The sequence below is a fragment of the Hyperolius riggenbachi genome, chromosome 10 (genome assembly GCF_040937935.1).
Source record: "Hyperolius riggenbachi isolate aHypRig1 chromosome 10, aHypRig1.pri, whole genome shotgun sequence".
NCBI lineage: Eukaryota > Metazoa > Chordata > Amphibia > Anura > Hyperoliidae > Hyperolius > Hyperolius riggenbachi.
The window spans coordinates 273161224-273187897 of NC_090655.1; the positions used below are offsets into that span (position 1 = coordinate 273161224).

The following is a 26674-nucleotide window of genomic DNA, read 5'->3' on the forward strand; positions in this document are numbered from 1 at the left end:
AGCCAAAAGTGACACCTGTGCTTGCCAGGAGGATAGTGAGAGAGGTGAAAAAGAATCCAAGGATCACCACCAAGGCCATCCTGGTGAATCTGGGCTCTGCTGGTGGCAATGTCTCAAGGCAGACAATCCAACGGACAGTACACACTGCTGGGTTCCACGGATGCAGACCAAGGAGGGCGCCACTTCTCCAGATAAGGCACACAAAAGCTTGCTTGGCCTTTGCACATGCTCATCTGGACAAAGAAGAAGACTTCTGGTCTTCTGTGTTATAGGCAGATGAGACAAAAATTTAATTGTTTGGTCACAATGATGTTTCCTTCATTTGGCATAAAAAGGAGAAGCGGCCTTCAACCCAAAGAACACCATCCCCACTTTCAAACATGGTGGTGGGTACCTAATGCTTTGGGGGTGTTTTTCAGCCAATGGACCAGGGAACCTAATAACAGTAAACTGCACCATGAAAAAAGAGCAATACATGAGGATTCTCAATGACATCTTCAGGCAGTCTACAGGGAAACTTGGTCTTGGGTTCCAGTGGACATTTCAGCATGACAATGGCCCAAAACTCACAGCAAAAGTGGTAAAGAAATGGTTAGCAGAAAATAACATTAACGTTTTGGAGTCTGGACTTGAATCCAATTGAGAATCTGTGGAGGGAGCTACACATCAGGGTGATGGCAAGAAGACCCTCCAACCTGAAAGATTTAGAGCTCATTGCTAAAGATGAATGAGCAAAAATACCTGTGGAGATATGCAAAAATCTGGTCTGCAATTATAGGAGGTGTTTGATCAATAGAAAAGCCAATAAAGGCTTTTCTATTGATTATTGAGAAGGGTATGAATAGTTTTGGAGTGGACACTTTTTGCTCGAATGTAAATAAAGGCTGAGAAATGTTTTTTCCACCAATAATGGCTCCTGTACATCGCCTTATTATCTTTTGGGAGACACCAATGTCATTTCCCGTCAAAAAATTACTTGCTGGAGCCAGAAGTTTGTTTTTAGTTTACCTGTACTGGCTGCACCTATATCTGGCTACCTGTGCTGGCTGCACCTATATCTGGCTACCTGTGCTGGCTGCACCTATATCTGGCTACACCTATATCTGGCTACCTGTGCTGGCTGCACCTATATCTGGCTACCTGTGCTGGCTGCACCTATATCTGGCTACCTGTACTGGCTGCACCTATATCTGGCTACCTGTGCTGGCTGCACCTATATCTGGCTACCTGTGCTGGCTGCACCTATATCTGGCTACCTGTGCTGGCTGCACCTATATCTGGCTACCTGTACTGGCTGCACCTATATCTGGCTACCTGTGCTGGCTGCACCTATATCTGGCTACCTGTACTGGCTGCACCTATATCTGGCTACCTGTACTGGAGCACCTATTACAGGAAATTTTCAGATATACAGTATATAGTTATCACCAGATATATACGGTGCCTTTTACAGTGTTTAGTTTAGCCATAACCCTTTGGGGACAATATTGCAAACCCCGGTGTTTCCAATATATCCAAGGAGTGCGACCAACCAAAACCTGCTGAGCAGACCTGGGATACCAAGCAGGAATGGTTATTTTCCCATAGGCGCATATGGTGCTTACAAGAACTGAAACCCACCCTTGCGAGTATAATACTTACACTTTTTACATAAATCTGTACAGACGTTACTGCAGCATTGGGCTCCTGGTCTCTCTCATTTGGAAACTTGAGGCGTTATTGACCACCAGGAATCATATCAGCTTCTTTACCAATACAGGTAGCCAGGTATACGTGCAGCCAGCATAGGTAGCCTGGAATCGGTGCGGCCAGTACAGGTAGCCAGGAGTAGATGCAGCCAAAACAGGTAGCCAGGTATGGGTGCAACCAGTATAGATAGCCAGGTATAGGTGCCGCCAGTATAGATAGCCAGGAATAGGTGCTCCGGTAAAGGAAGCAGGTATAGCTGCCCCCAATATAGGTAGTAAGTATAGATGCCCACAGTATAGGTAGCAGGTATAGGTGCCCCAGTATATGTAGTAGGTATAGGATTCCCCAGTATAGGTTGAAGGAATAGGTTCCTAATTCGGGGAGGGGGGCTGACATCATCCTCCCTCCTTCTACATGGCCCTCCTCCTGTGGCCCCCTGCAGAGCTCACCTGCTTGTTTCTTCCATGCGGTGTGTCCCCGCTGGCAGCAGGCTCCTCTCAGGCCACCCGATCTCTACATGATGCGTAATTACAGGAAACAGTAAGAAGAGAGGAGATGGCTACGGCTATGGCTGCACTGTGTGTAATTACTCACCCCATCGCTGGCTCCATGTAATGTGCCCCCCGCACATTACATGGAGCCAGCGATGGGGTGAGTAATTACACACTGACCGCTGCTCCAGCTCTGCAGGGAAGCACATGAGGGGGACCCATGAGGAGAGAGAGAGGAATAATGTCGGCCCCCTCCCCACTGCTTCCTGGGCGACAAATTACCAAAAAATGTACTAGGGTCGCTGTTGGCAGTTGGAGCCCTTGTCTGCCACAACGTACCTAGTATGTGCTTGGCAGGGAAAGGGTTAATGGCAACTTTCACAAAGAAGGGAGATTAATATTGAACAAGATATTAACATTTTGGAAGTCAATTGATGATTGCAGCATGTTCTGAAGCCAGAATATGAATTTTTCAAATGTGAACATGATAATCCATGTATAATATGCATGAGCTTATGAGAACATGCTGGGTCAGAAGCTGTTATCAGATTCATTGTCAGATGTGTTGTCAGAGAGTTATGACATCTCCATGTATTTCATATCTCTTTCTTCCCTTATGAGGGGGGTGGATCTGGTTTAGAATCTCTACCCCAGCAGAGAGGGGGTTAAAGGTCTTTGCTGCAGACCCAATAATGTCCTTTGTCAGTCCTTTGCCCGGCTGATCAATACCATCTAATATCAGCAGGAACATTAAATATCTGCAGCACAAGCTGCCAATGGTCCAGCCACAAATAGATTATGGCTGCTGAGCTAACCAATCGATAAAGCCCAATCATGTCCAACTTATCGTGTTTGTATGGTTACACAACATGACAACTTCAGCCTTATATTATATTCTGTGTCATATAGTTCAGTGCGCACTCAGCACCTGCAGCTTAGCGGCCACTTAATACTGGCAGTTATGGAGCGATGTTTTCCATTGTCATCAAGGTGTATTTATTCCAACGATGTCTAAGGAGCTTTAGATGGGAGTATGGAGCAGCATGGTTAGAATCCCCGGCCGCCAAACCTAGAGATCACCTGAACTCGCTGTCCGTCTCTTTCCACATCTCCACTCTGACCACCCTGTCCCCTCCCTCAATAAAGGCAATTCCATCATGTTCTTTAGACTTCAGCAGAGAACTTTTCTCCGAACACTTCCATTCCACTGCAGGAGATTTGGGAGCAGCCGGCGCCACCACAGGCCGTAATAGGAATTACAGCTATAGCAGCGCACAGGGAGTAACTTTAGCTGTCAGAAGACGGAGCTGAAGTTACTTATATAACACTATAATTCGGCCTCCAGCAATTGCTGTAAGCTGAATTATTTCATTCCCCAATATCCATGGCGGCCTGGAGGGGGAATAGTATTTAACGTCGCCGGGAACTTGTGCAGCAGCAGGATAAGCCATACCGGCTGTATCCTGCGCCCAAGTCTCCCGGTGGTGATTCCTCTCGTACTTATTTCTCTCTTGAGTCCAGGCTCTCCTTAAAGCCCTACGCAGGGTCCTGTGTGAATAACGCCTCTCCCGAAACCATCCATACATTGCACGTGACTCCTCCTGGAAGAGAGCATCTGTAGAGCAATGGTGACAAAGGTGAAGAAATTGCCCATAAGGGATTCTCCTGATGAATGAGCGGGGATGCTGGCTGGATGCATGCAGCAGACTGTTGCCCGCTGTGGGATTATGAGAAGTAGAGATAACTATGTGATCCTCTTCAATGTTTAACTGAAGGTCCAAGAAAGTTATTGATCTATCACTCACTGAGCATGTAAGCTTTATATTTCTATTATTACTATTCAATCGATTCACAAATTCAGTGAGGTCACTTTCTGACCCAGTCCAGACCAGGAGCATGTCGTCTATAAAGCGTATCCACAGGGCGGCATGTGCTCGATATCCTGGATCATGAGCTTCCTGATGTTCCCAATGGAACACAGAATAGAGACAAAGAGCCCAACATAGTGTAGTATGAACTGGTAGAATGGATATGTAAGGTAAGTATGCAGATATACTCACAAACATGGGATACCGTTCAGGTAACCAATATATCAGCAAGTGAGGAGATTAGACCTGTCCCCACTCAGGATTAAGAAGTCACTCTGTAGACAGGAAATAAGGGGCAACACCCCTCCACCAGGGGTGGACTCAGGAACTATATAAGCCGACAGAGGCGCCGAAAGGTTAAAATATTCTAAAACGTTTAAAATGACTTACCTCCTCCAAGCAGACACACACAAGTGTTGTGTATACTCAAACTGCGAATCGCGTTGCACTTTCTGGAGTATATAAATACATTTTTGTTGTTTTGAATACACACAACACTCGTGTGTGTCTGCATGGAGGAGGTAAGTCCACCTCTGCCTCCTCTCATTTTAAACGTTTTATAATAGTTTATCCTTTTGGCGCCTCTGTCTACTTATACAGTTCCTGATGATCCCAATGTCCCAGATGAAGGACAGGCGTATGCCGGAGCACATGCCGCCCCCATCGTTGTGCCCCTGGTCAGTCTGTAAAAAAACACCATTGAAGGAAAAACAGTAATAGCGCAAGATCAGTTCAAGGGCCCTATAGATAAAAGTATTCATGTTTGTTGCCAAAGGGTAAGCATTGGTGATGCTTACTGTTATCAGATCCATTGTCAGATGTGTTGCCAGAGAGATATGACATCTCCATGTATTTCATATTTCTTTCTTACCTAATGAGGGGGGTGGATCTGGTTTAGCATCTCCACCCCAGCAGACCTTGTGCTGCAGACCCAATAATGTCCTTTGTCAGTCCTTTGCCTGGCTGATCAATACCATCAAATATCAGCATGGACCGCTGATAATATGACTGGAGTATTTCACAATATTGCTGGAATGTACAAGGATTTTCCAGAACTTTGGACTTTACTAGCTCAGCAGATGCATGGTCATTTCACACACTGGGCTTGATTCACTAGAGAGCGATAACTCAAATATCACACCTTATCAAAGATATCACACCTTATCAGAGTAGCATAGCGAGTGCTACGAACCCGCAGGGGCTCAGGGCAGGATGAGTGCCATTGCCAATTAGCAGGCATAAGTTCATAGTGCTCGGTATGCTACTCTGATAAGGTGTGTTAATTTTGATAAGGTGTGATATATTTGATAAGGTGTGATATTTGAGTTATCACAGTTTAGTGAATCAAGCCCACTGTCTCAGCATCCGTTATTTTCTTATTTCTAATTCCTTGTATTTTGCTATTATTAGTATTTAATATTTATACAGCGCCAACATCTACTGCAGCGCTGTACAGAGTATATTGCTGTGCAACTCTCTGATCATTCTAAGATGTTTTTGACAATACAGTATTTTTAAGCATTTTATTATGCAATGAATGGTTAATCCATGTCGGTGTTGCCTGTGCTCTGAATAGCCCAGTAAAGAGTCCTGCCTTCTGTACAGACGTTACCAGATTGCTGTATTGTGATATCTCTAGTTAGGTTGTTGCAGTGACCTCTCTCTTACAGGAATAGGTAGGTTTAGGAGCCCCTCTCACTCCTAATCAAAAAGAGAGCTGGGGGCAGCATAGCAAATTTCTCATGACAGGATTGGAAATGTATTGGTTAGCCTCGCAATCAAGATTGTATTGTGTAGGGACACTCCAAGCTATTCTGTAGTGAGGAAGGCGTTCCGGGCACTCCCAGTGGCCAGGGACGGAATTGCAGCAAGGCTGTGTGGAGTGGACACCCCCCTCCCCCAGAAGATCCCGTCACAGTCGCAGTGATCTAATCTCTCTGAATATCAGTCCTGTGTGTGTCCAGCTTAAAGGTACGTACACGTGTCTGATATTTCTGAATGAATTGACGTTCAAACCATTTGTTTGAACAACAGTTGGACATGTGTACGTTCGATCGTTAGAATGATAGCAGCAGTTGTGACTGATACGCTCGGCGGATCCGCAGACTAAGGGCCTTTTTCCACTAGCCTGCGATTTGCGATTTGCTTCTGATCGCAAATCGCAAGGTACATTAAACTAATGGAAACGGCAGCAGCAATTTCCATTAGTGCGATCCGATTGCGATGCGATTTTGGTCAAAGCGCAATCGTCGTTCTGCCGCGTTTTGTATGCAATTGAGCTGGACTATAATGAGTATAGTAGCTCAATCGCATGGTGGAAATTGAAACGCGATTGCGATCGGAATCGCGATCGCATTTCATAGTGGAAAAGAGCCCTAACTGTCGTTCAAACGATGGTTAGGTCCATACATGTGTGCAAATGACTTGTTGTTTGAAAGTCTATTACTTTGACACTAATATACATTCAAACAACAGTCGTCTGATCAGTCTTTTGATATCGTCCATTGTTCTGTCCAGTCCATAGACCAGTCTAACGACATTGAAATTAGCTGTAATTAGCATTTCAAATGTTTTGTTGTCTGTGTGTACAAGGAATCTGAACGTCGTTCAAACATCCGGTCTGAACGACAATCGCGCATACAATCAGACGTGTGTACGCACCTTAACATTGCTGGAAGATAATTCCCTCTCTTCTTATCTTACTGGACTTTATACATTCAGCTCAAATCTTTTCATGTTTCCTGAATACTGTATAAAACAAAGACACAGAGATACAGAGAGAGGGAAATCTCCTTTCCTCAGTTCAGTCTGGATGAATGGGAGCTTCTAATATCCCCACATCTGCAGCTCACAGCAGGTAAATAATATTATATAGAACTTACTTGGAAACTCACATTCTTATTTCCATTTTAGCAAGTTACATTCTGAATTATAAACAGCAGCCACAGTGACACAAAAATCTGGTTTATTCAGCTCCAAAGAAAAACAAATACTTATCTTTCAGCATTCTCTTGTTGCTAGGAGTGTTTGCTTATCCAGATAGAAGTGTTTTGGCTTTTATGTACTCTTCAAGAGAACCATGGCTGCATTAGACTGCAGATACTGACTCATTTCCACAGATAAAGCAGCTGATTTATTAACCCTTAAAGTGGACCTGAACTCTTGCACAGGACTGAAGTAAAACATAGAGAAATGCACCCTGTATGTATTTAGAGAGTTTAGCCTGCTTAATTCCCCTCATTTGTGTCTAATCACAAGTTGTAATCTGATCTCTCCCTTGTGCCACAAGACTGCCTATGGCACAGATGGCAGATAAGCTCATTTGAAAGCACAGAAGAATAACAATATGTCTGCTTCCATGAATCAGGAAGTAGAAAGAGTGAAGATTTATTTTAGGATTTGTATCAGGTGTAGTAAAGAAATGTTTTTTGTTTGTTTTATGATGTTGTATATAGAGCAGAGAGGAAGTTCTGAGTTCAGGTCCGCTATACAATTTCTCTTTAGATAGATGGGCAGAATAAATATTTTCCAACAGGTCCGATCAGATCTCCAATCATTTTTCTTATCGATTCTTATCGATTTTCTGATCGCTCGATCAGAAAATCGGAAATCAGATCGGATCTGTTGGAAATTATCTATTCGACCCATCTATCTGAAGGGAAATTGTATTGTGTGTACCGGCATTACAATGGTAAAAACACAGCTTAGGCTGGGTACTATTTATACCCGTGTCTACCTCATTATGTCACCTCAGCTCAGGGAATTTAATACTTTAGAGTCGCAGGAAAGAGGCCTCAGGATTCTGTGTAAATATACTTCCTTGTGCACATTGCAAGAAATAAGAGAACTTTGTAAAAAAAACACTTATAGCCCAGTGTGATTTACCCCTAAAATATTTCCCCCAGTCAGCATGCTTAGGGCTTCTCACCAATATGAGATCTTTCATGTACAACAAGGTATGATTTACTACCAAAACATTTCCCACACTCAGCACATGTATAGGGCTTCTCACCAGTGTGAGATCTCTCGTGACTGACAAGATGTGATTTACTCCTAAAGCATTTCCCACACTCAGCACATGAATAGGGCTTCTCACCAGTATGAGATCTCGCGTGATTGACGAGCTGTGATTTAAAACCATAACATTTCCCACAGTCAGCACATGAATATGCCTTCTCACCAGTGTGAGATCTCTCATGACTGACAAGCTGTGATTTAAACCCAAAACATTTCCCACACTCAGAACATGAATATGGTTTCACATCAGTGTGAGATCTCTCATGATTGACCTTATGTGATTTGTGTGCAAAACATTTCCCACACTCAGCACATGCATAGGGCTTTTCACCAGTATGAGTTCTTTTGTGTATGTGAAGATTTACTTTATGCCCAAAACATTTCCCACACTCAGAACACGAATAGGGTTTCACACCAGTGTGAGATTTCCCATGTTGCACAAGATTTGATTTATCAGCAAAACATTTCCCACATTCAGCACATGAGTAGGGCTTCTCACCAGTATGAGATCTCTCGTGACTGACAAGATGTGATTTACTACTAAAACATTTCCCACACTCAGCACATGAAAAGGGCTTCACACCACTATGAGATCTCTCATGTTTGACAAGCCCTGATTTGTGAGCAAAACATTTCCCACACTCAGCACATGAATAGGGCTTTACACCAGTGTGAAATCTCTCATGTGTGAAAAGATTTGATTTCTGAGCAAAACATTTCCCACACTCAGCACATGAATAGGGCTTCTCACCAGTATGAGATCTCTCATGACTAACAAGATGTGATTTATTACTAAAACATTTCCCACACTCAGCACATGAATAGAGCTTCTCACCAGTATGAGATCGCTCATGTTTGACAAGACCTGATTTGTGAACAAAACTTTTCCCACACTCAGCACATGAATAGGGCTTCGCACCAGTGTGAAATCTCTCATGTGTGAAAAGATTTGATTTCTGAGTAAAACATTTCCCACACTCAGCACATGAATAGGGCTTCTCACCAGTGTGAGTTCTCTCATGGCTGAGAAGCTGTGATTTACAACCAAAACATTTCCTACACTCAGCACATGAATAGGGCTTTGCACCAGTGTGAAATCTTTCATGTGCGAAAAGATTTGATTTCTGAGTAAAACATTTCCCACACTCAGCACATGAATAGGGCTTCTCACCAGTGTGAGCTCTCTCATGATTGAGAAGCTGTGATTTACACCCAAAACATTTCCCACACTCAGCACATGAATAGGGTTTCTCACTAGTGTGAGATCTTTCATGTTTGTGAAAATTTACTTTACGCCTAAAACATTTCCCACACTCAGAACATGAATAGGGGTTCATACCAGTGTGAGATCTCTCATGTCTGAGAAGATAGGATTTCCTTTTGTAACTTTTCCCACATGTGGAACAGGAATAAGACCCTCCAGCAGGGGGAGAGCTGTGCTGGGTATGAGGCCCCTCAGGGTTAGACAGGTGAGAGGAGTCTGGGGGAATATTTGGTGTAACCAGAATATCTGCAGGAGACTCTTGTCCGGTGACATCATCATCCGTTGTACAGTCTGTGGATACAGAGAGACGAGTCTCTGAGAGGTTCCTGATGCTGGGACTCCACCCTGCAAATAGAGAAACATCATCACTTCCTGTTAGAGAATTCTGAGGGGAGGAACAATTATCACTAGGGATGAAAGGAAAGAGGATGGTCGGCACTGCTGTACAACTTCCTTTATTTGGCAATGTGCAGACAAGTAGGCTGTGTGTTACATCATCACCTCACAGTCCATAAGAAGAGACTAAACACGTACCGGTGCGGGGGTGGATAATGGTGGGTGCTGGTTGCTGGGAGCCTGACGGCAGTTTCACACACAAGCGCTTCTTCGGAGGCTATGACAAGGGGGCGGGGCTATATCTGCTCTAGTTGGAGAAAGTGCTTTACTGTAATAGTAACCTGCAATCCAAGATTACAGTGTGGGGAGGTCAGGGAGAGCGAGGCCAAACAACACGGCCGCTATTCCTAATGGAATTACAAGTCCTGCTGCAGCAGCTAATTATACAAGCCACTAACATAATATCCCATGATGAATATAGGTCAGGCCATGCAGAGCAGAGAATCTGGCTGGAATAGTCAGCAGTGTGTTTTATGGTAAGGGTGTAGCAAGGAAGACAGATACATGTAGTCAGTAAGGCCTGGTGACCACATGAATGTCTATATGTAAAATCAGAGCTGCTGCTTCTTCTCTTAGGAGGATTGCTCCCCATTTCCACCACTAGAGGGCACTGACATGTGTAATACTCCAGCAAAGCTCAATGCACGAGGGTCCCCGAAGTTTGTGTCATACAAAAAATGCTGGAAGCACTACCCTCTAGGGGTGGAAATAGGGACCAAATATCGTAAAGAGAAGAGGCAGTACTAGTGATGCCTTATTTCTATAAAGTGAAACATAATTGAACATAAACTGATGCGAAAAACAAGTGTATCTATCCTCCTAATCCTAATATGACTTTTAGATATCCCACAGTTCTATGCTAGGTACAATAACTTAAAAGAAGTAGATGTATTGTTTTGTCTCAGGTGAGGTTAATAAAACAGCCTATCCCGTGTCTCAGAGTGCTAAAATATATGAATTATTGACCTTTTTATCTATCCCCTGCCCTCAGAAGCTCAGCCCTCTGCCAGGAACGTATTTTATGGCTGTATGTAATTCCTTATCAATGTGGAATGCTACAATCCAGCTGGGTCCTGAATGGAGAAAAACTGCCAGTATCACTGCTGAATATTGCAGAGACTTTACAGTCAAGGTATATAAAGCTGTCAAAAGGTGTAAAAAAAGGATTTTCTACAGTAATTAGCATATAAAAGGTTACTTTTCTCCCCGCCTCGCTGTTGTTGGCTGAAAATGAGGTTAAGCCACGCCCCCTGTTGGAAGGACTGCCATGGCACGGCACTGCCTTATGGGAGAAATGTAGCCTCCAGCTCACTCCGCCTCCTCACTGCCGTCTTCCTGTCACACACTGCTCTCTTATGACAGCACTGCTGATCTATTCTCTGTATAGCTTCTAAACCACCATCGCTCCACAGGGTATCATAATATGCAAGCAAAGACATAATTACCCCTTCACAAGTAGTGCTCCACTTCTCTGCACATAGCAGGATGTAATGACAACTTCCACTGCACTATGCAACATGGCCACTCCCACAACCTGCTGCTACACCTTGCATTCACATGAAGGGGAAACAGGCTACTATTTCTATCATGTCCATGCCTCCATATTTCATCTCTGGGTACATTTCCCATAGAATTATTTCTCTGATGGTTGTCTTTAACGTCTTCAGGCAGAGAAGGAAGAAAAGCAACACAGCATAGCAATTTGTGTGCTTGGCACTGTACACCACACACTGTACATACACACACTGTACATACACACACACACTGTACATACACACACACACACACACACTGTACACACACACTGTACATACACACATATCACACTGTACACACACACACACACACACACACACACACACTGTACATACACACACACTGTACATACACACATATCACACTGTACACACATCACACTGTACATACACACACATCACACTGTACACACATCACACTGTACATACACACTGCACATATACACACACACGACACTGTGTACACACACACACACACACACACACACACACACTGCACATACACATACACACACACACACTGTACACACACACACACACACACACACAGTACACACACACACAGTACACACACACACATCATACTGTACACACACACACACACACACACACACACACACACACACACACACACACCACACTGTACACACACACCACACTGTACACACACACATCACACTGTACACACACACACACACACACAGTACATACACACACACACACACAGTACATACACACACACACACTGTACACACACACACACACTGTACACACTCCCGCACACTGTACACACACACACACACACACACACACACACACACACACACACACTGTACACACACACTGTACACACACACACACACACTGTACACACACTGTACACACACTGTACACACACACACACACTGTACACACACACACACACACTGTACATACACACACACACTGTACATACACACACACACACACACACATGACACTGTACACACACACACACACACACACACACACTGTATACGCACACACACTGTACACACACACACTGTACACACACACACACACACACACACACACACACACACACACACTGTACATACACACACACACACACACACACGACACTGTACATACACACACACACTGTACACACACACACACTGTACACACACACACACTGTATACGACACACACACACACACACAGACACACTGTACACACACACATACACAGACACACTGTACACACACACACACGACACTGTACATACACACACACACTGTACACACACAAACACACACACACAACACTGTACACACACACACACACACACACACACACACACACACACACACACACACACACACACACACACACACACACCTATCTCATCCTGTCACGTCATTTCAAGGGGAACTGCAGTGAAAATAACAATGCATAAAATTGCTTCATTATTACAATGTTCCTTTATACATAGTCAGTGTTTGCCCATTGTAAAATCTTTCCTCTCCCTGATTTACATTCTGCAATGTATCACTGGTGGTGACATCTTTATTTCTGCCAGGTGATCTGTACGGAATGTTCGTTACTGAGAGTTCTATGCAGAGAGGGAGATACTGCTTGCTGGGCAGTTGGAAAAGCCGTTATTTCCCAGAATGCACCAAGGTTCACAGACAGCAAACTATCAGAACCATGGTCATGACATCACACTGTGGGAGGGGTTTCACCACAATATCAGCCATACAGACCCCCCCTAATGGTCTATATGAGAAAAGGTAAAGATTTCTGTGGGAAAGGGGGCATCAGCTACTGATTGGGATGAAGTACAATCCAGGGTTTAAGTTCCAATTTAAGGTTCCCTTTAATGACCTCATGGATTTGTCTTGTTTTTTTACACCTTAAATATATAACATACTGTTGACTAGTTAAGCCAGATAACTTAGCTAGTTAACTTGACCCACCTTGGTGACAGCTGGTAGCCTAGCAACATCTGTGTAAAGCAATGTAGTACCTCCTGCCCCATTCACCACAATGGCTCTTCCTCTTTGTAATCCGCACAAACTGTAGAAGCAAATCCACAACACATTGATGGCTCCAATAAAACTCCTCTCTTTATTAAATGGCCGAAGCAGGACAGACAGAAATGTCTGACGCGTCTCTCACAGCGAGGTGTGTTTAGTCATAGCCTGACACTGATGTGTACAAACAGGAAATACATCCATGTTTATAACCCCTCCCACAGGAAATACATAAACCATCATAGCCCCTCCCACAGGAAATACATACACCTTTATAACCCCTCCCACATATAGGAGGAATCCTTTCCTCTATACCTTTCCATAAGACCTAATATCAGCTCTATGGCCTTCAGCAAAGTGTTTCCATACATTATATTCCCAGGAGTCGTAGAAGCTCCCCTGAAATGTTCAGCAATCCTTATCCTGAGAGGCCCAGTCTTGCCCCCCACATACTGCACACAACAAGCAGAACATGGAATGACATAAACCACGTGATGAGAGCTGCAATTAATGTGCTGGGGAATCAGAGACGTCCTATTATAACTATAAGACAAAACCAATACGCCGACATTGTGTAAAGCACAGCAGCAGCATGTAGAGGCCCCACACCTATAGCGCCCCCCAGCAGCAGGATGTGTATTGGTGAGGCTATGGGAGAACTCTCCTGTCATGTAGCTGAAGACACAGCCTACTTGTCTGCACATTGCCAAATAAAGGAAGTTGTACAGCAGTGCCGACCATCCTCTTTCCTTTCCGAATAATGTATTGCTGAACCTCCAGCCAGAGCACGCCATCTCTCTGCAAAAGCGGGGGTGATCCAGATTAGTGATGTCATGTCTAGGAGAACTCATGTGATTTATGTGATTTATGTGATCAGCTGACAGATTTGCAAAGCTCTGATTTGCTGTGAGCACATCCTGCTTTAGCACATGATCCTGACCATCAGAGAATTACATCTCTATCACATGACCAAACTGATCACATGCTTCTCCATGAGTTCTCCTAGACAGACCATCACTGACCTAAATATTGTCCATCCTCCCTCTAGAGCCATAGTGCCAATGGTATATACTTACAGACAGTATATCATTAGGGACGGTCAGTGAGCTGCTGATAATTCCAAGTTGATATCAAGTTTATGCAGTTCGGAAATGGACCGGATGCAGCAGCTGCATAACTTTGCATATCATTAGCATACATGTTGCACCATCTCAGAGTTATCAGCATGTCACTGCCCATCACCTGTTATCAGTCTGACAGAGAACTGCAGAAGGTTCAGTCTATTTATTAATGATCCAGCAGATGGAATACAGAGAAGTGTTTCCCATCTCTGCAGAGGATACACAATGATGCAGATTTATTAACACTAAGCAGGACAGTGACATATTACAGCAGCATCTCTATAGTGTGGCCATATGGACTGACAGAGGGGAGATTTAATAAAGATAAATGTAAAGCGATGCAACTCACGTAGTTACATAGTTATGTTTGGTTGAAAAAAAAGACATCCATCTATCACGTTCAACAAGGAAAAATAATTATAATAATTGTCCTGAACAGCATGATCATTTTCCCAAACTCAGACACGTGTGCTTGTCATATTTCTCTAGACTGGAACCGGACCAATCAAGATCAGCTACAGCTGCATCCACTGGCTAATATCAGGCTGTATATACTGTAAGTTTGCCTCATCCTGAAGAGGATAGCAATTCATTGGGCAGCTCTAGTGATTTGTGCAGCGATCTGTACACACTGCTGGATATTGCAGCTATGAGGGTGTCACTCCCTCCTGGTCAGAGTCTCTGTTGGGCAGCTCTAGTGATTTGTGCAGCGATCTGTACACACTGCTGGTTATTGCAGCTATGAGGGTGTCACTCCCTCCTGGTCAGAGTCTCTGTTGGGAAGCTCTAATGATTTGTGCAGCAATCTGTACACACTGCTGGTTATTGCAGCTATGAGGGTGTCCCTCCCTCCTGGTCATAGTCTCTGTTGGGCAGCTCTAGTGATTTGTGCAGCGATCTGTACACACTGCTGGTTATTGCAGCTATGAGGGTGTCACTCCTCCTGGTCAGAGTCTCTGTTGGGCAGCTCTAGTGATCTGTGCAGCGATCTGTACACACGGCTGGTTATTGCAGCTATGAGGGTGTCACTCCCTCCTGGTCAGAGTCTCTGTTGGGCAGCTCTAGTGATTTGTGCAGCGATCTGTACACACTGCTGGTTATTGCAGCTATGAGGGTGTCACTCCCTCCTGGTCAGAGTCTCTGTTGGGCAGCTCTAGTGATTTGTGCAGCGATCTGTACACACTGCTGGTTATTGCAGCTATGTGGGTGTCACTCCCTCCTGGTCAGAGTCTCTGTTGGGCAGCTCTAGTGATTTGTGCAGCGATCTGTACACACTGCTGGTTATTGCAGCTATGATGGTGTCACTCCCTCCTGGTCAGTGTCTCTGTTGGGCAGCTCTAGTGATTTGTGTAGCGATCTGTACACACTGCTGGTTATTGCAGCTATGAGGGTGTCACTCTCTCCTGGTCAGAGTCTCTGTTGGGCAGCTCTAGTGATGTGTGCAGCGATCTGTACACACTGCTGGTTATTGCAGCTATGAGGGTGTCACTCCTCCTGGTCAGAGTCTCTGTTGGGCAGCTCTAGTGATTTCTGCAGTGATCTGTACACACTGCTGGTTATTGCAGCTATGAGGGTGTCACTCCCTCCTGGTCAGAGTCTCTGTTGGGCAGCTCTAGTGATTTGTGCAGTGATCTGTACACACTGTTGGTTATTGCAGCTATGAGGGTGTCACTCCCTCCTGGTCAGAGTCTCTGTTGGGAAGCTCTAGTGATTTGTGCAGTGATCTGTACACACTGCTGGTTATTGCAGCTATGAGGGTGTCACTCCCTCCTGGCCAAAGTCTCTGTTGGGCAGCTCTAGTGATTTGTGCAGCGATCTGTACACACTGCTGGTTATTGCAGCTATGAGGGTCTCACTCCCTCCTGGTCAGAGTCTCTGTTGGGCAGCTCTAGTGATTTGTGCAGTGATCTGTACACACTGCTGGTTATTGCAGCTATGAGGGTGTCACTCCCTCCTGGTCAGAGTCTCTGTTGGGCAGCTCTAGTGATTTGTGCAGCGATCTGTACACACTGCAGGTTATTGCAGCTCTGAGGGTGTCACTCCTTCCTGGTCAGAGTCTCTGTTGGGCAGCTCTAGTGATTTGTGCAGTGATCTGTACACACTGCTGGTTATTGCAGCTATGAGGGTGTCACTCCCTCCTGGCCAAAGTCTCTGTTGGGCAGCTCTAGTGATCTGTGCAGTGATCTGTACACACTGCTGGTTATTGCAGCTTTGAGGGTCTCTCTCCCTCCTGGTCAGAGTCTCTGTTGGGCGGCTCTAGTGATTTGTGCAGCGATCTGTACACACTGCTGGTTATTGCAGCTATGAGGGTGTCACTCTCTCCAGGTCAGAGTCTCTGTTGGGCATCTCTAGTGATTTGTGCAGCAATCTGTACACACTGCAGGTTATTGCAGCTCTGAGGGTGTCACTCCTTCCTGGTCAGAGTCTCTGTTGGGCAGCTCTAGTGATTTGTGCAGTGATCTGTACACACTGCTGGTTATTGCAGCTATGAGGGTGTCACTCCCTCCTGGCCAAAGTCTCTGTTGGGCAGCTCTAGTGATCTGTGCAGTGATCTGTACACACTGCTGGTTATTGCAGCTTTGAGGGTCTCTCTCCCTCCTGGTCAGAGTCTCTGTTGGGCGGCTCTAGTGATTTGTGCAGCGATCTGTACACACTGCTGGTTATTGCAGCTTTGAGGGTCTCTCTCCCTCCTGGTCAGTGTCTCTGTTGGGCAGCTCTAGTGATTTGTGCAGTGATCTGTACACACTGCTGGTTATTGCAGCTATGAGGGTGTCACTCCCTCCTGGTCAGAGTCTCCATTGGGCAGCTCTAGTGATTTGTGCAGCAATCTGTACACACTGCTGGTTATTGCAGCTATGAGGGTGTCACTCCCTCCTGGTCAGAGTCTCTGTTGGGCAGCTCTAGTGGTTTGTGCAGCAATCTGTACACACTGCTGGTTATTGCAGCTATGAGGGTCTCTCTCCCTCCTGGTCAGAGTCTATGTTGGGCAGCTCTAGTGATCTGTGCAGTGATCTGTACACACTGCTGGTTATTGCAGCTATGAGGGTCTCTCTCCCTCCTGGTCAGAGTCTGTGTTGGGCAGCTCTAGTGATTTGTGCAGCGATCTGTACACACTGCTGGTTATTGCAGCTATGAGGGTGTCACTCCCTCCTGGTCAGAGTCTATGTTGGGCAGCTCTAGTGATCTGTGCAGTGATCTGTACACACTGCTGGTTATTGCAGCTATGAGGGTCTCTCTCCCTCCTGATCAGAGTCTGTTTTGGGCAGCTCTAGTGATTTGTGCAGTGATCTGTACACACTGCTGGTTATTGCAGCTATGAGGGTGTCACTCCCTCCTGGTCAGAGTCTCTGTTGGGAAGCTCTAGTGATGTGTGCAGCGATCTGTACACACTGCTGGTTATTGCAGCTATGAGGGTGTCACTCCCTCCTGGTCAGAGTCTCTGTTGGGCAGCTCTAGTGATTTGTGCAGCGATCTGTACACACTGCTGGTTATTGCAGCTATGAGGGTGTCACTCCCTCCTGGTCAGAGTCTCTGTTGGGCAGCTCTAGTGATTTGTGCAGCGATCTGTACACACTGCTGGTTATTGCAGCTATGAGGGTGTCACTCCCTCCTGGTCAGAGTCTCTGTTGGGAAGCTCTAGTGATTTGTGCAGTGATCTGTACACACTGCTGGTTATTGCAGCTATGAGGGTGTCACTCCCTCCTGGCCAAAGTCTCTGTTGGGCAGCTCTAGTGATTTGTGCAGCGATCTGTACACACTGCTGGTTATTGCAGCTATGAGGGTCTCACTCCCTCCTGGTCAGAGTCTCTGTTGGGCAGCTCTAGTGATTTGTGCAGTGATCTGTACACACTGCTGGTTATTGCAGCTATGAGGGTGTCACTCCCTCCTGGTCAGAGTCTCTGTTGGGCAGCTCTAGTGATTTGTGCAGCGATCTGTACACACTGCAGGTTATTGCAGCTCTGAGGGTGTCACTCCTTCCTGGTCAGAGTCTCTGTTGGGCAGCTCTAGTGATTTGTGCAGTGATCTGTACACACTGCTGGTTATTGCAGCTATGAGGGTGTCACTCCCTCCTGGCCAAAGTCTCTGTTGGGCAGCTCTAGTGATCTGTGCAGTGATCTGTACACACTGCTGGTTATTGCAGCTTTGAGGGTCTCTCTCCCTCCTGGTCAGAGTCTCTGTTGGGCGGCTCTAGTGATTTGTGCAGCGATCTGTACACACTGCTGGTTATTGCAGCTATAAGGGTGTCACTCTCTCCAGGTCAGAGTCTCTGTTGGGCATCTCTAGTGATTTGTGCAGCAATCTGTACACACTGCAGGTTATTGCAGCTCTGAGGGTGTCACTCCTTCCTGGTCAGAGTCTCTGTTGGGCAGCTCTAGTGATTTGTGCAGTGATCTGTACACACTGCTGGTTATTGCAGCTATGAGGGTGTCACTCCCTCCTGGCCAAAGTCTCTGTTGGGCAGCTCTAGTGATCTGTGCAGTGATCTGTACACACTGCTGGTTATTGCAGCTTTGAGGGTCTCTCTCCCTCCTGGTCAGAGTCTCTGTTGGGCAGCTCTAGTGATTTGTGCAGCGATCTGTACACACTGCTGGTTATTGCAGCTTTGAGGGTCTCTCTCCCTCCTGGTCAGTGTCTCTGTTGGGCAGCTCTAGTGATTTGTGCAGTGATCTGTACACACTGCTGGTTATTGCAGCTATGAGGGTGTCACTCCCTCCTGGTCAGAGTCTCCATTGGGCAGCTCTAGTGATTTGTGCAGCAATCTGTACACACTGCTGGTTATTGCAGCTATGAGGGTGTCACTCCCTCCTGGTCAGAGTCTCTGTTGGGCAGCTCTAGTGGTTTGTGCAGCAATCTGTACACACTGCTGGTTATTGCAGCTATGAGGGTCTCTCTCCCTCCTGGTCAGAGTCTATGTTGGGCAGCTCTAGTGATCTGTGCAGTGATCTGTACACACTGCTGGTTATTGCAGCTATGAGGGTCTCTCTCCCTCCTGGTCAGAGTCTGTGTTGGGCAGCTCTAGTGATTTGTGCAGCGATCTGTACACACTGCTGGTTATTGCAGCTATGAGGGTGTCACTCCCTCCTGGTCAGAGTCTATGTTGGGCAGCTCTAGTGATTTGTGCAGTGATCTGTACACACTGCTGGTTATTGCAGCTATGAGGGTCTCTCTCCCTCCTGATCAGAGTCTGTTTTGGGCAGCTCTAGTGATTTGTGCAGTGATCTGTACACATTGCTGGTTATTGCAGCTATGAGGGTGTCACTCCCTCCTGGTCAGAGTCTCTGTTGGGAAGCTCTAGTGATGTGTGCAGCGATCTGTACACACTGCTGGTTATTGCAGCTATGAGGGTGTCACTCCCTCCTGGTCAGAGTCTCTGTTGGGCAGCTCTAGTGATTTGTGCAGCGATCTGTACACACTGCTGGTTATTGCAGCTATGAGGGTGTCACTCCCTCCTGGTCAGAGTCTCTGTTGGGCAGCTCTAGTGATTTGTGCAGCGATCTGTACACACTGCTGGTTATTGCAGCTATGAGGGTCTCTCTCCCTCCTGATCAGAGTCTGTTTTGGGCAGCTCTAGTGATTTGTGCAGTGATCTGTACACACTGCTGGTTATTGCAGCTATGAGGGTGTCACTCCCTCCTGGTCAGAGTCTCTGTTGGGAAGCTCTAGTGATGTGTGCAGCGATCTGTACACACTGCTGGTTATTGCAGCTATGAGGGTGTCACTCCCTCCTGGTCAGAGTCTCTGTTGGGCAGCTCTAGTGATTTGTGCAGCGATCTGTACACACTGCTGGTTATTGCAGCTATGAGGGTGTCACTCCCTCCTGGTCAGAGTCTCTGTTGGGCAGCTCTAGTGATTTGTGCAGCGATCTGTACACACTGCTGGTTATTGCAGCTATGAGGGTCTCTCTCCCTCCTGATCAGAGTCTGTTTTGGGCAGCTCTAGTGATTTGTGCAGCGATCTGTACACACTGATGGTTATTGCAGCTATGAGGGTGTCACTCCCTCCTGGTCGGAGTCTCTGTTGGGTATCTGGCGACACCAACAAAGCCAAACACAAGAAATTCCTCCCAGCTGTTCTATAGGATTCTATAACATGAATAAGCTGCTGATGTTTTATACCTCAGTGTTTCTGGATGTGTGTCTGGATTGTCAGAGAAATGAGGGAATTATTTGCATGGTTACTGACTGTCCTGACAGAATGCATTATTATAGTAGCTGTGCAGCCAGTATACACATGGCATCCACATTACTGCTCACATTTGTGTTGCTGTTGATGTGAGCCACACTGTGATCAGGCAGAGATGGACCAAATGACACCCGTTCCCCCACTGTGGGTTGTGGTAATTATCACCCTTGCCAGATCTGTCATTTCACTGCTCACTCCCTGCCTGGAATCCATGCAGTATGGGGGCAGCTTCCTGCTCTTGTGAATGTGAATACTTGTTTAGCATAATTGCACTTGGCATAGTTGTTTACTAGAGTGATATTATAGCTACTTGTCACTTCAGCCCCCCCCCCCCCCCCCCTTCCCAAACATCACTCACATTCTTACAGCCCCCAATTATTGGCATCATGTGACCTATACTGTGCCCAGTCGGGACATATTTCTAAGTGAACTTAATAAGTATTTTAAATATCTAATATTTATCACTCACCAATGCTCATCCTTGTAATAATGTCTTCTTCTTTACTTGTCCCCATTATGTCACCCTCCTCCATAGACTGCTGATCATATATCATATATGTCTCCTCCTCTTCCGTTTTTATTGTCCCCATCATGTCACCCTCCTCTGCAGACTGCGGATCACGCCTCACATACGCCTCTTCTTCTTCCTCTTTACTTGTACTCATCATGTCACCCTCCTCCATAGACTGCTGATCACTCCTCATATATGTCTCCTCTTCTTCCTCTTTAATTGTCCTCATCATGTCGCCCTCCTCCATAGACTGCTGATCACTCCTCACATACGTCTCTTCTTCTTCCTCTTTAATTGTCCTCATCATGTCACCCTCCTCCATAGACTGCTGATCACTCCTCACATATGTCTCTTCTTCTTCCTCTTTAATTTTCTTCATTGTGTCACCCTCCCCCATAGACTGCTGATCACACCTCACATATGTCTCTTCTTCTACCTCTTTACTTGTCCCCATCATGTCACCCTCCTCCATAGACTGCTGATCACTCCTCACATACGTCTCCTCTTCTTCCTCTTTAATTATCCTCATCATGTCACCCTCCTCCACACACTGCTGATCACTCCTCACATATGTCTCTTCTTCTTCCTCTTTACTTGTCCCCATCATGTCACCCTCCTCCATAGACTGCTTATCATTCCTCACATACGTATCTTCTTCTTCCTCTTTAATTGTCCTCATCATGTCACCCTCCTTCATAGACTGCTGATCACTCCTCACAATTGTCTCTTGTTCTTTGAGCTCAGATCTTTCTTCTGAAAAGGATAACAGATTATAGCTGTAAGATATTAGCAGTAATAAACAGAGCACAGAAAAGAACATAATTTGCTAGGGGTGATAATATCCCATAAGCTGTGGTATCTGCACATTCACTACCACAGTCTTCTCTGCCAGTGTGCCTTGCTCATCATCTGCTGCTTCTCTCCTCCTCTGCGGAGAGTAGTGACCATTCTCAGGGGATTAAAAATGTCCTGAGGGGACAATTCCTGAGGATTCGCAGAAATTGCACTAATGGTTTGGATTTTGATTCACAATCACAGGTGTTGGTTGAACGATTTACAGAAAAGGGATATGGGAACCTTCTTTACAGAGTGAATGGAATAAGATGCGTGAAATGGATAGAGATAATATGATTCATGGTGATGGTAGTCATGGTGATGGTAGTCATGGTGATCTGCATAATTTGGCATTTATTTCTGACTATAATTGCCAGTACGGTTCTCTCCAGAGGATTTCCTGTAAAAATTGGGACAGACTTACAGTGGGATGCGAAAGTTTGGGCAACCTTGTTAACCTCCTTGGCGGTTCAATTTTTCCGCCAAGGAGGCTGCATTGCACTTTTTTGAAATTTTTTTTTTGTTTGTTTCATGTAGCTACCTGAGTGGTAGCTACATAAAACACCACTAGAGGGCGCATGTGTCCCTCTAGTCCGATCGCCGCTGGGAACAAAAGTAAACAGGAGATTGCGTATAGAACGCGATCTCCTGTTTGGCTTCTCCTGTCGCCATGGCTACGATCGGAATGACGTCATGGACGTCAGCCGACGTCCTGACGTCAGACCCATTCGATCCACTCCTTGCGCTGCCCGGGACTGATTGGTCCGGGCTGCGCAGGGCTCTGGCGGGGGGGGGGGGGGGGCCCTCTTCCGCCGCTGCGTGCGGACGATCGCTGCAGAGCGGCGGCGATCGAGCTGGACGCGCAGCTAGCAAAGTGCTGGCTGCGCGTCCAGCACTTTACAGAACAGAAATCGCCCCACCAGGGAATGAGATATCCTCCGCGGCAGCTTACCCCGAGCTCAGCTCGGGGTTACCGCTAAGGAGGTTAATCATCATGATTTTCCCGTATAAATCGCTGGTTGTTACGATAAAAAAGTCAGTGAAATATATCATATAGGAGACACACACAGTGATATTTGAGAAGTGAAATTAAGTTTATTGGATTTACAGAAAGTGCGCAATAATTGTTTAAACAAAATTAGGCAGGTGCATAAATTTGGGCACCACACAAAAGAAATGAAATTAATATTTAGAAGATTCTCCTTTTACAGAAATTACAGCCTCCGAACACTTCTTGTAGGTTCCAATGAGAGTCTGGATTCGGTTGAAGGTATTTCGGATCATTCCTCTTTACAAAACTTCACTAGTTCATTCAGGTTTGATGGCTTCCGAGCATGGACAGAAGCTCTCATTAACTCATACCGCAGATTTTCAATTAAATTCAGGTCTGGGGACTGAGACGACCATTCCAGAATGTTGTACTTGTTCCTCTGTATTAATGCCTTAGTGGATTTTGAGCAGTGTTTAGGGTCGTTGTCTTGTTGAAAGATCCAGCCCTGGCGCAGCTTCAGCTTTGTCACCGATCCCTGGATATTGGTCTCCAGAATCTGCTGATACTGAGTGGAATCCATGCGTCCCTCAACTTTGCCAAGCTTCCCAGTCCCTGCACTGGCCACACAAGCCCAAAGCATGATGGAACCACCACCATATTTTACTATAGGTAACAGGTGTTTTTCTTGGAATGCTGTGTTGTTTTTCCGCCCCTTGTTATGCCCAAATAACTCAATTTTAGTTTCATCAGTCCACAGCACCTTATTCCAAAATGAAGCTGGCTTGTCCACATGTGCTTTGGCATACCTCAAGCGGCTCTGTTTGTGCTGTGGGCGGAGAAAAGGCTTCCTCTGCATCACTCTTGCATACAGCATCTTCTTGTGTAAAGTGTGCCAAATGGTTGAATGATGCACAGTGACTCCATATGCTGCAAAATTATGTTGTTGGTCTTTGGTGTTGGTCTTTGGTGCTGGTCTGTGGGTTGACTGACTGTTCCCACCATTCGTCGCTTCTGACTATCTGAGATTTTCTTGGTCTGCCACTTCGAGTCTTAGCTTGAACTGAGCCTTTGGTCTTCCATTTCCTCAATATGTTCCTAACTGTGGAAACAGACAGCTGAAATCTGAGACAGCTTTCTGTATCCTTCCCCTAAACCATGACAGTGAACAATCTTTGTCTTCAGGTCATTTAAGAGTTGTTTTGAGACTCCCATGTTGCTACTCTTCAGTGGAAATTAAAAGAGAAGGGACACTTACACTTGACCCCCTTAAATACTCTTCTCATAATTGGATTCACCTGTGTATGTAGGTCAGGGGTCACTGAGCTTACCAAGCCAATTCGAGTTCCAATAATTAGTGCTAAAGGTTTTGGAATCAATAAAAAGACAACAGTGCCCAAATTATGCACCTACCTAATTTTATTTAAACAATCATTGTGCACTTTCTGTAAATCCAATAAACTTCATTTCACTTCTCAAATATTACTGTGTGTGTCTCCTATATGATATATTAACTGCCATTTTTTATCGTAACAACCAATGATTTATACAGGAAAATCATGAAGATTAAAGGGAACCTTAACTCTAAAAAAACATGAGTTTTACTTACCTGGGGCATTTACCAGCCCTCTGCAGCCATCCTGTGCCCTCGCAGTCATGGCTCCTCCGGTCCCCCGCCGCCAGCTAGTTTCGTTTTTGCCAACTAGGAGTCGGCTGGCCGCCATGCGTACCTTTTTACACATTCCCGCTGGTGCAGGAAGCTACTGCAGACATCAACAAGTACATTTTTACGTGTAAAAATGTACTTGTTGATGTCCGCAATAGCTTATTGCACCAGGTGGTGAGGACCCAATCTAACAGAGGGACAATACATAGGAGTGAGTACTCCATCAGCTGGTATTTCATCTATCAAGGCTTCAGTCCACACAAAGGACCAGCACCACACAGCGTAATATAGCTCTTTAAAGTTTTATTGGTGACAGCATGATAGCAACAACAGACCACTGTTTCAGCCTTCTCAGGCCTTTGCCAAGTTGCCTAGTAATCATAGAACACATAGTGACACATACAATGATATATATAGTACAAAAAACGCCCCTTCAGGGACCCAATGACCAATCATGACAGCGCATATCAGGAGGACCTGATGGGAGACTGGCCACCAACAGCCAACCAATAATAGGCATGTATTTCAAATAGTCACTCACCAATCAGTGAAAAGAGAAGTTTCCCCGCTGTAGGAATAAGGAGAAAGAGCGCATCATAGCGGACGCCGCCGCCGTCAGAGTCATGTGACTAGTCATGTGACTCAATCAGCTGTCGCCAGACAACCAATCCTGTGCGCCCATAATCCTCCGTCACCAGCATCAGCCTCCGCATTATCTCGGTGGGTGGTGCTAAAGTGACAGAGTGAGTCCGCCCATGTCATTATAGTAACCTGGACGCTCGCAACCAGTAAAAGCCGCAGCACTCACCAACATCGCTGCAAAGTTAAAGGGGAACACTCCTGTCTCGCCTAAAAGCGATGTCATGTAGGTCTGAAAGATAAAATAAAACATATTAAAACATTTCAAGAGTATAATCACAACATTAAAAATACAGTACAAAGATATTAGGTAGGGAATACTATAAATTAAATGCAGAAACTCAAGTCTAACTCTCTATTAAGTCCTGCCCTCCCCATGGCATCTAATCTCCTGATCCACCCCGCCTCCCTTCGCAGCAATTGCTTTTTCTTATCCCCCCTCGCCACTGAGTTGATACCCTATCAATGGCCATCACCCTTAGTTGAGAAACTTGATGACCACAGGCATTAAAATGTTCAGACACGGCCTATCCTGCCGTGCCATTACTAATAGCTGACTTGTGGGCTGAAATCCGCACCTTGAGGCACTGAGTAGTCATACCAACATATATGAAACTACAGGGACATTTGATTAAATAAACTAGGTGATCAGAATCACACGTGTAATGTCCTCTAATATGGTACTCAGTGCCCAAGGTGGGATGCTGAAACTTATTGCCCCTTATGACACTGTTGCACATGTGGCAGGACAGGCAGGAGAACATGCCTCTTCTGAATGAGTGAGTCTGTTCTAAAGGTGCTGATTTTACACGTAATTTATCGCGTAGAGTCGGGGCCCGACGGTAGGACATTATAGGAGGACATCTAAATTCAGGCACCCTCGGGAAAACATCCCAAAGAAGGTGCCAATGTCTACGCAATGACCTAGCCACCACTTCACTACAAGTGTTGTAGGTGGACACAAAGGGGATATGGGGTATCCCCCTCATGCCTGGTCTCCGCCGGCGTCTAACCCGTTGTATGACTTCCATAGGATAGCCCCTAAGACGGAATTTATCAGACAATTCAATGTTACGATCAGCACGTGTAACAGAGTCACTCACTATCCTATCCACCCTAGCGAATTGACTTCCAGGGATCCCATCCTTTACCCCATTGGGATGAAAACTCCCATAGTGAAGGGTGGTATTCCTGTCCGTCGGCTAGGTAAACAAATCAGTGGAAATTGTCCCATGTCTATTGCAAACTAAAACACCAAGAAACGGAATCTGCTTCAAATCCCAATTAGCCGTAAGTCTAATACAAGGGCACTGCTGATGGATCACTTGGATGAATTCATCCAAGGTATGACGTGGCCCCCTCCATATGCAAAACACATCGTCTATGTATCGCCACCAACAGAGGGCATGTCGGCGATACAAAGGATTCAAATAGATGAAGGTTTCCTCATACAACCC

The 26674-nt window shown here is 45.6% G+C and overlaps 1 protein-coding gene across 1 annotated transcript in view; it reads right to left on the minus strand.

Annotated features, from left to right (window-relative positions):
* Window positions 1-6996: 6996 nt before the first annotated feature.
* Window positions 6997-26674, minus strand: part of LOC137537206 (zinc finger protein 91-like) — a 69785-nt gene continuing 50107 nt past the window's right edge. Inside the window, exons 7-8 of the mRNA XM_068259312.1 lie at window positions 21049-21866; window positions 6997-9674 (exon numbers count right to left, since the gene is read on the minus strand). Of these exons, the coding sequence (XP_068115413.1) occupies window positions 7963-9674; window positions 21049-21866 (2530 nt within the window). The 3' untranslated portion in view covers window positions 6997-7962. The remainder of the gene's footprint in view (window positions 9675-21048; window positions 21867-26674) is intronic.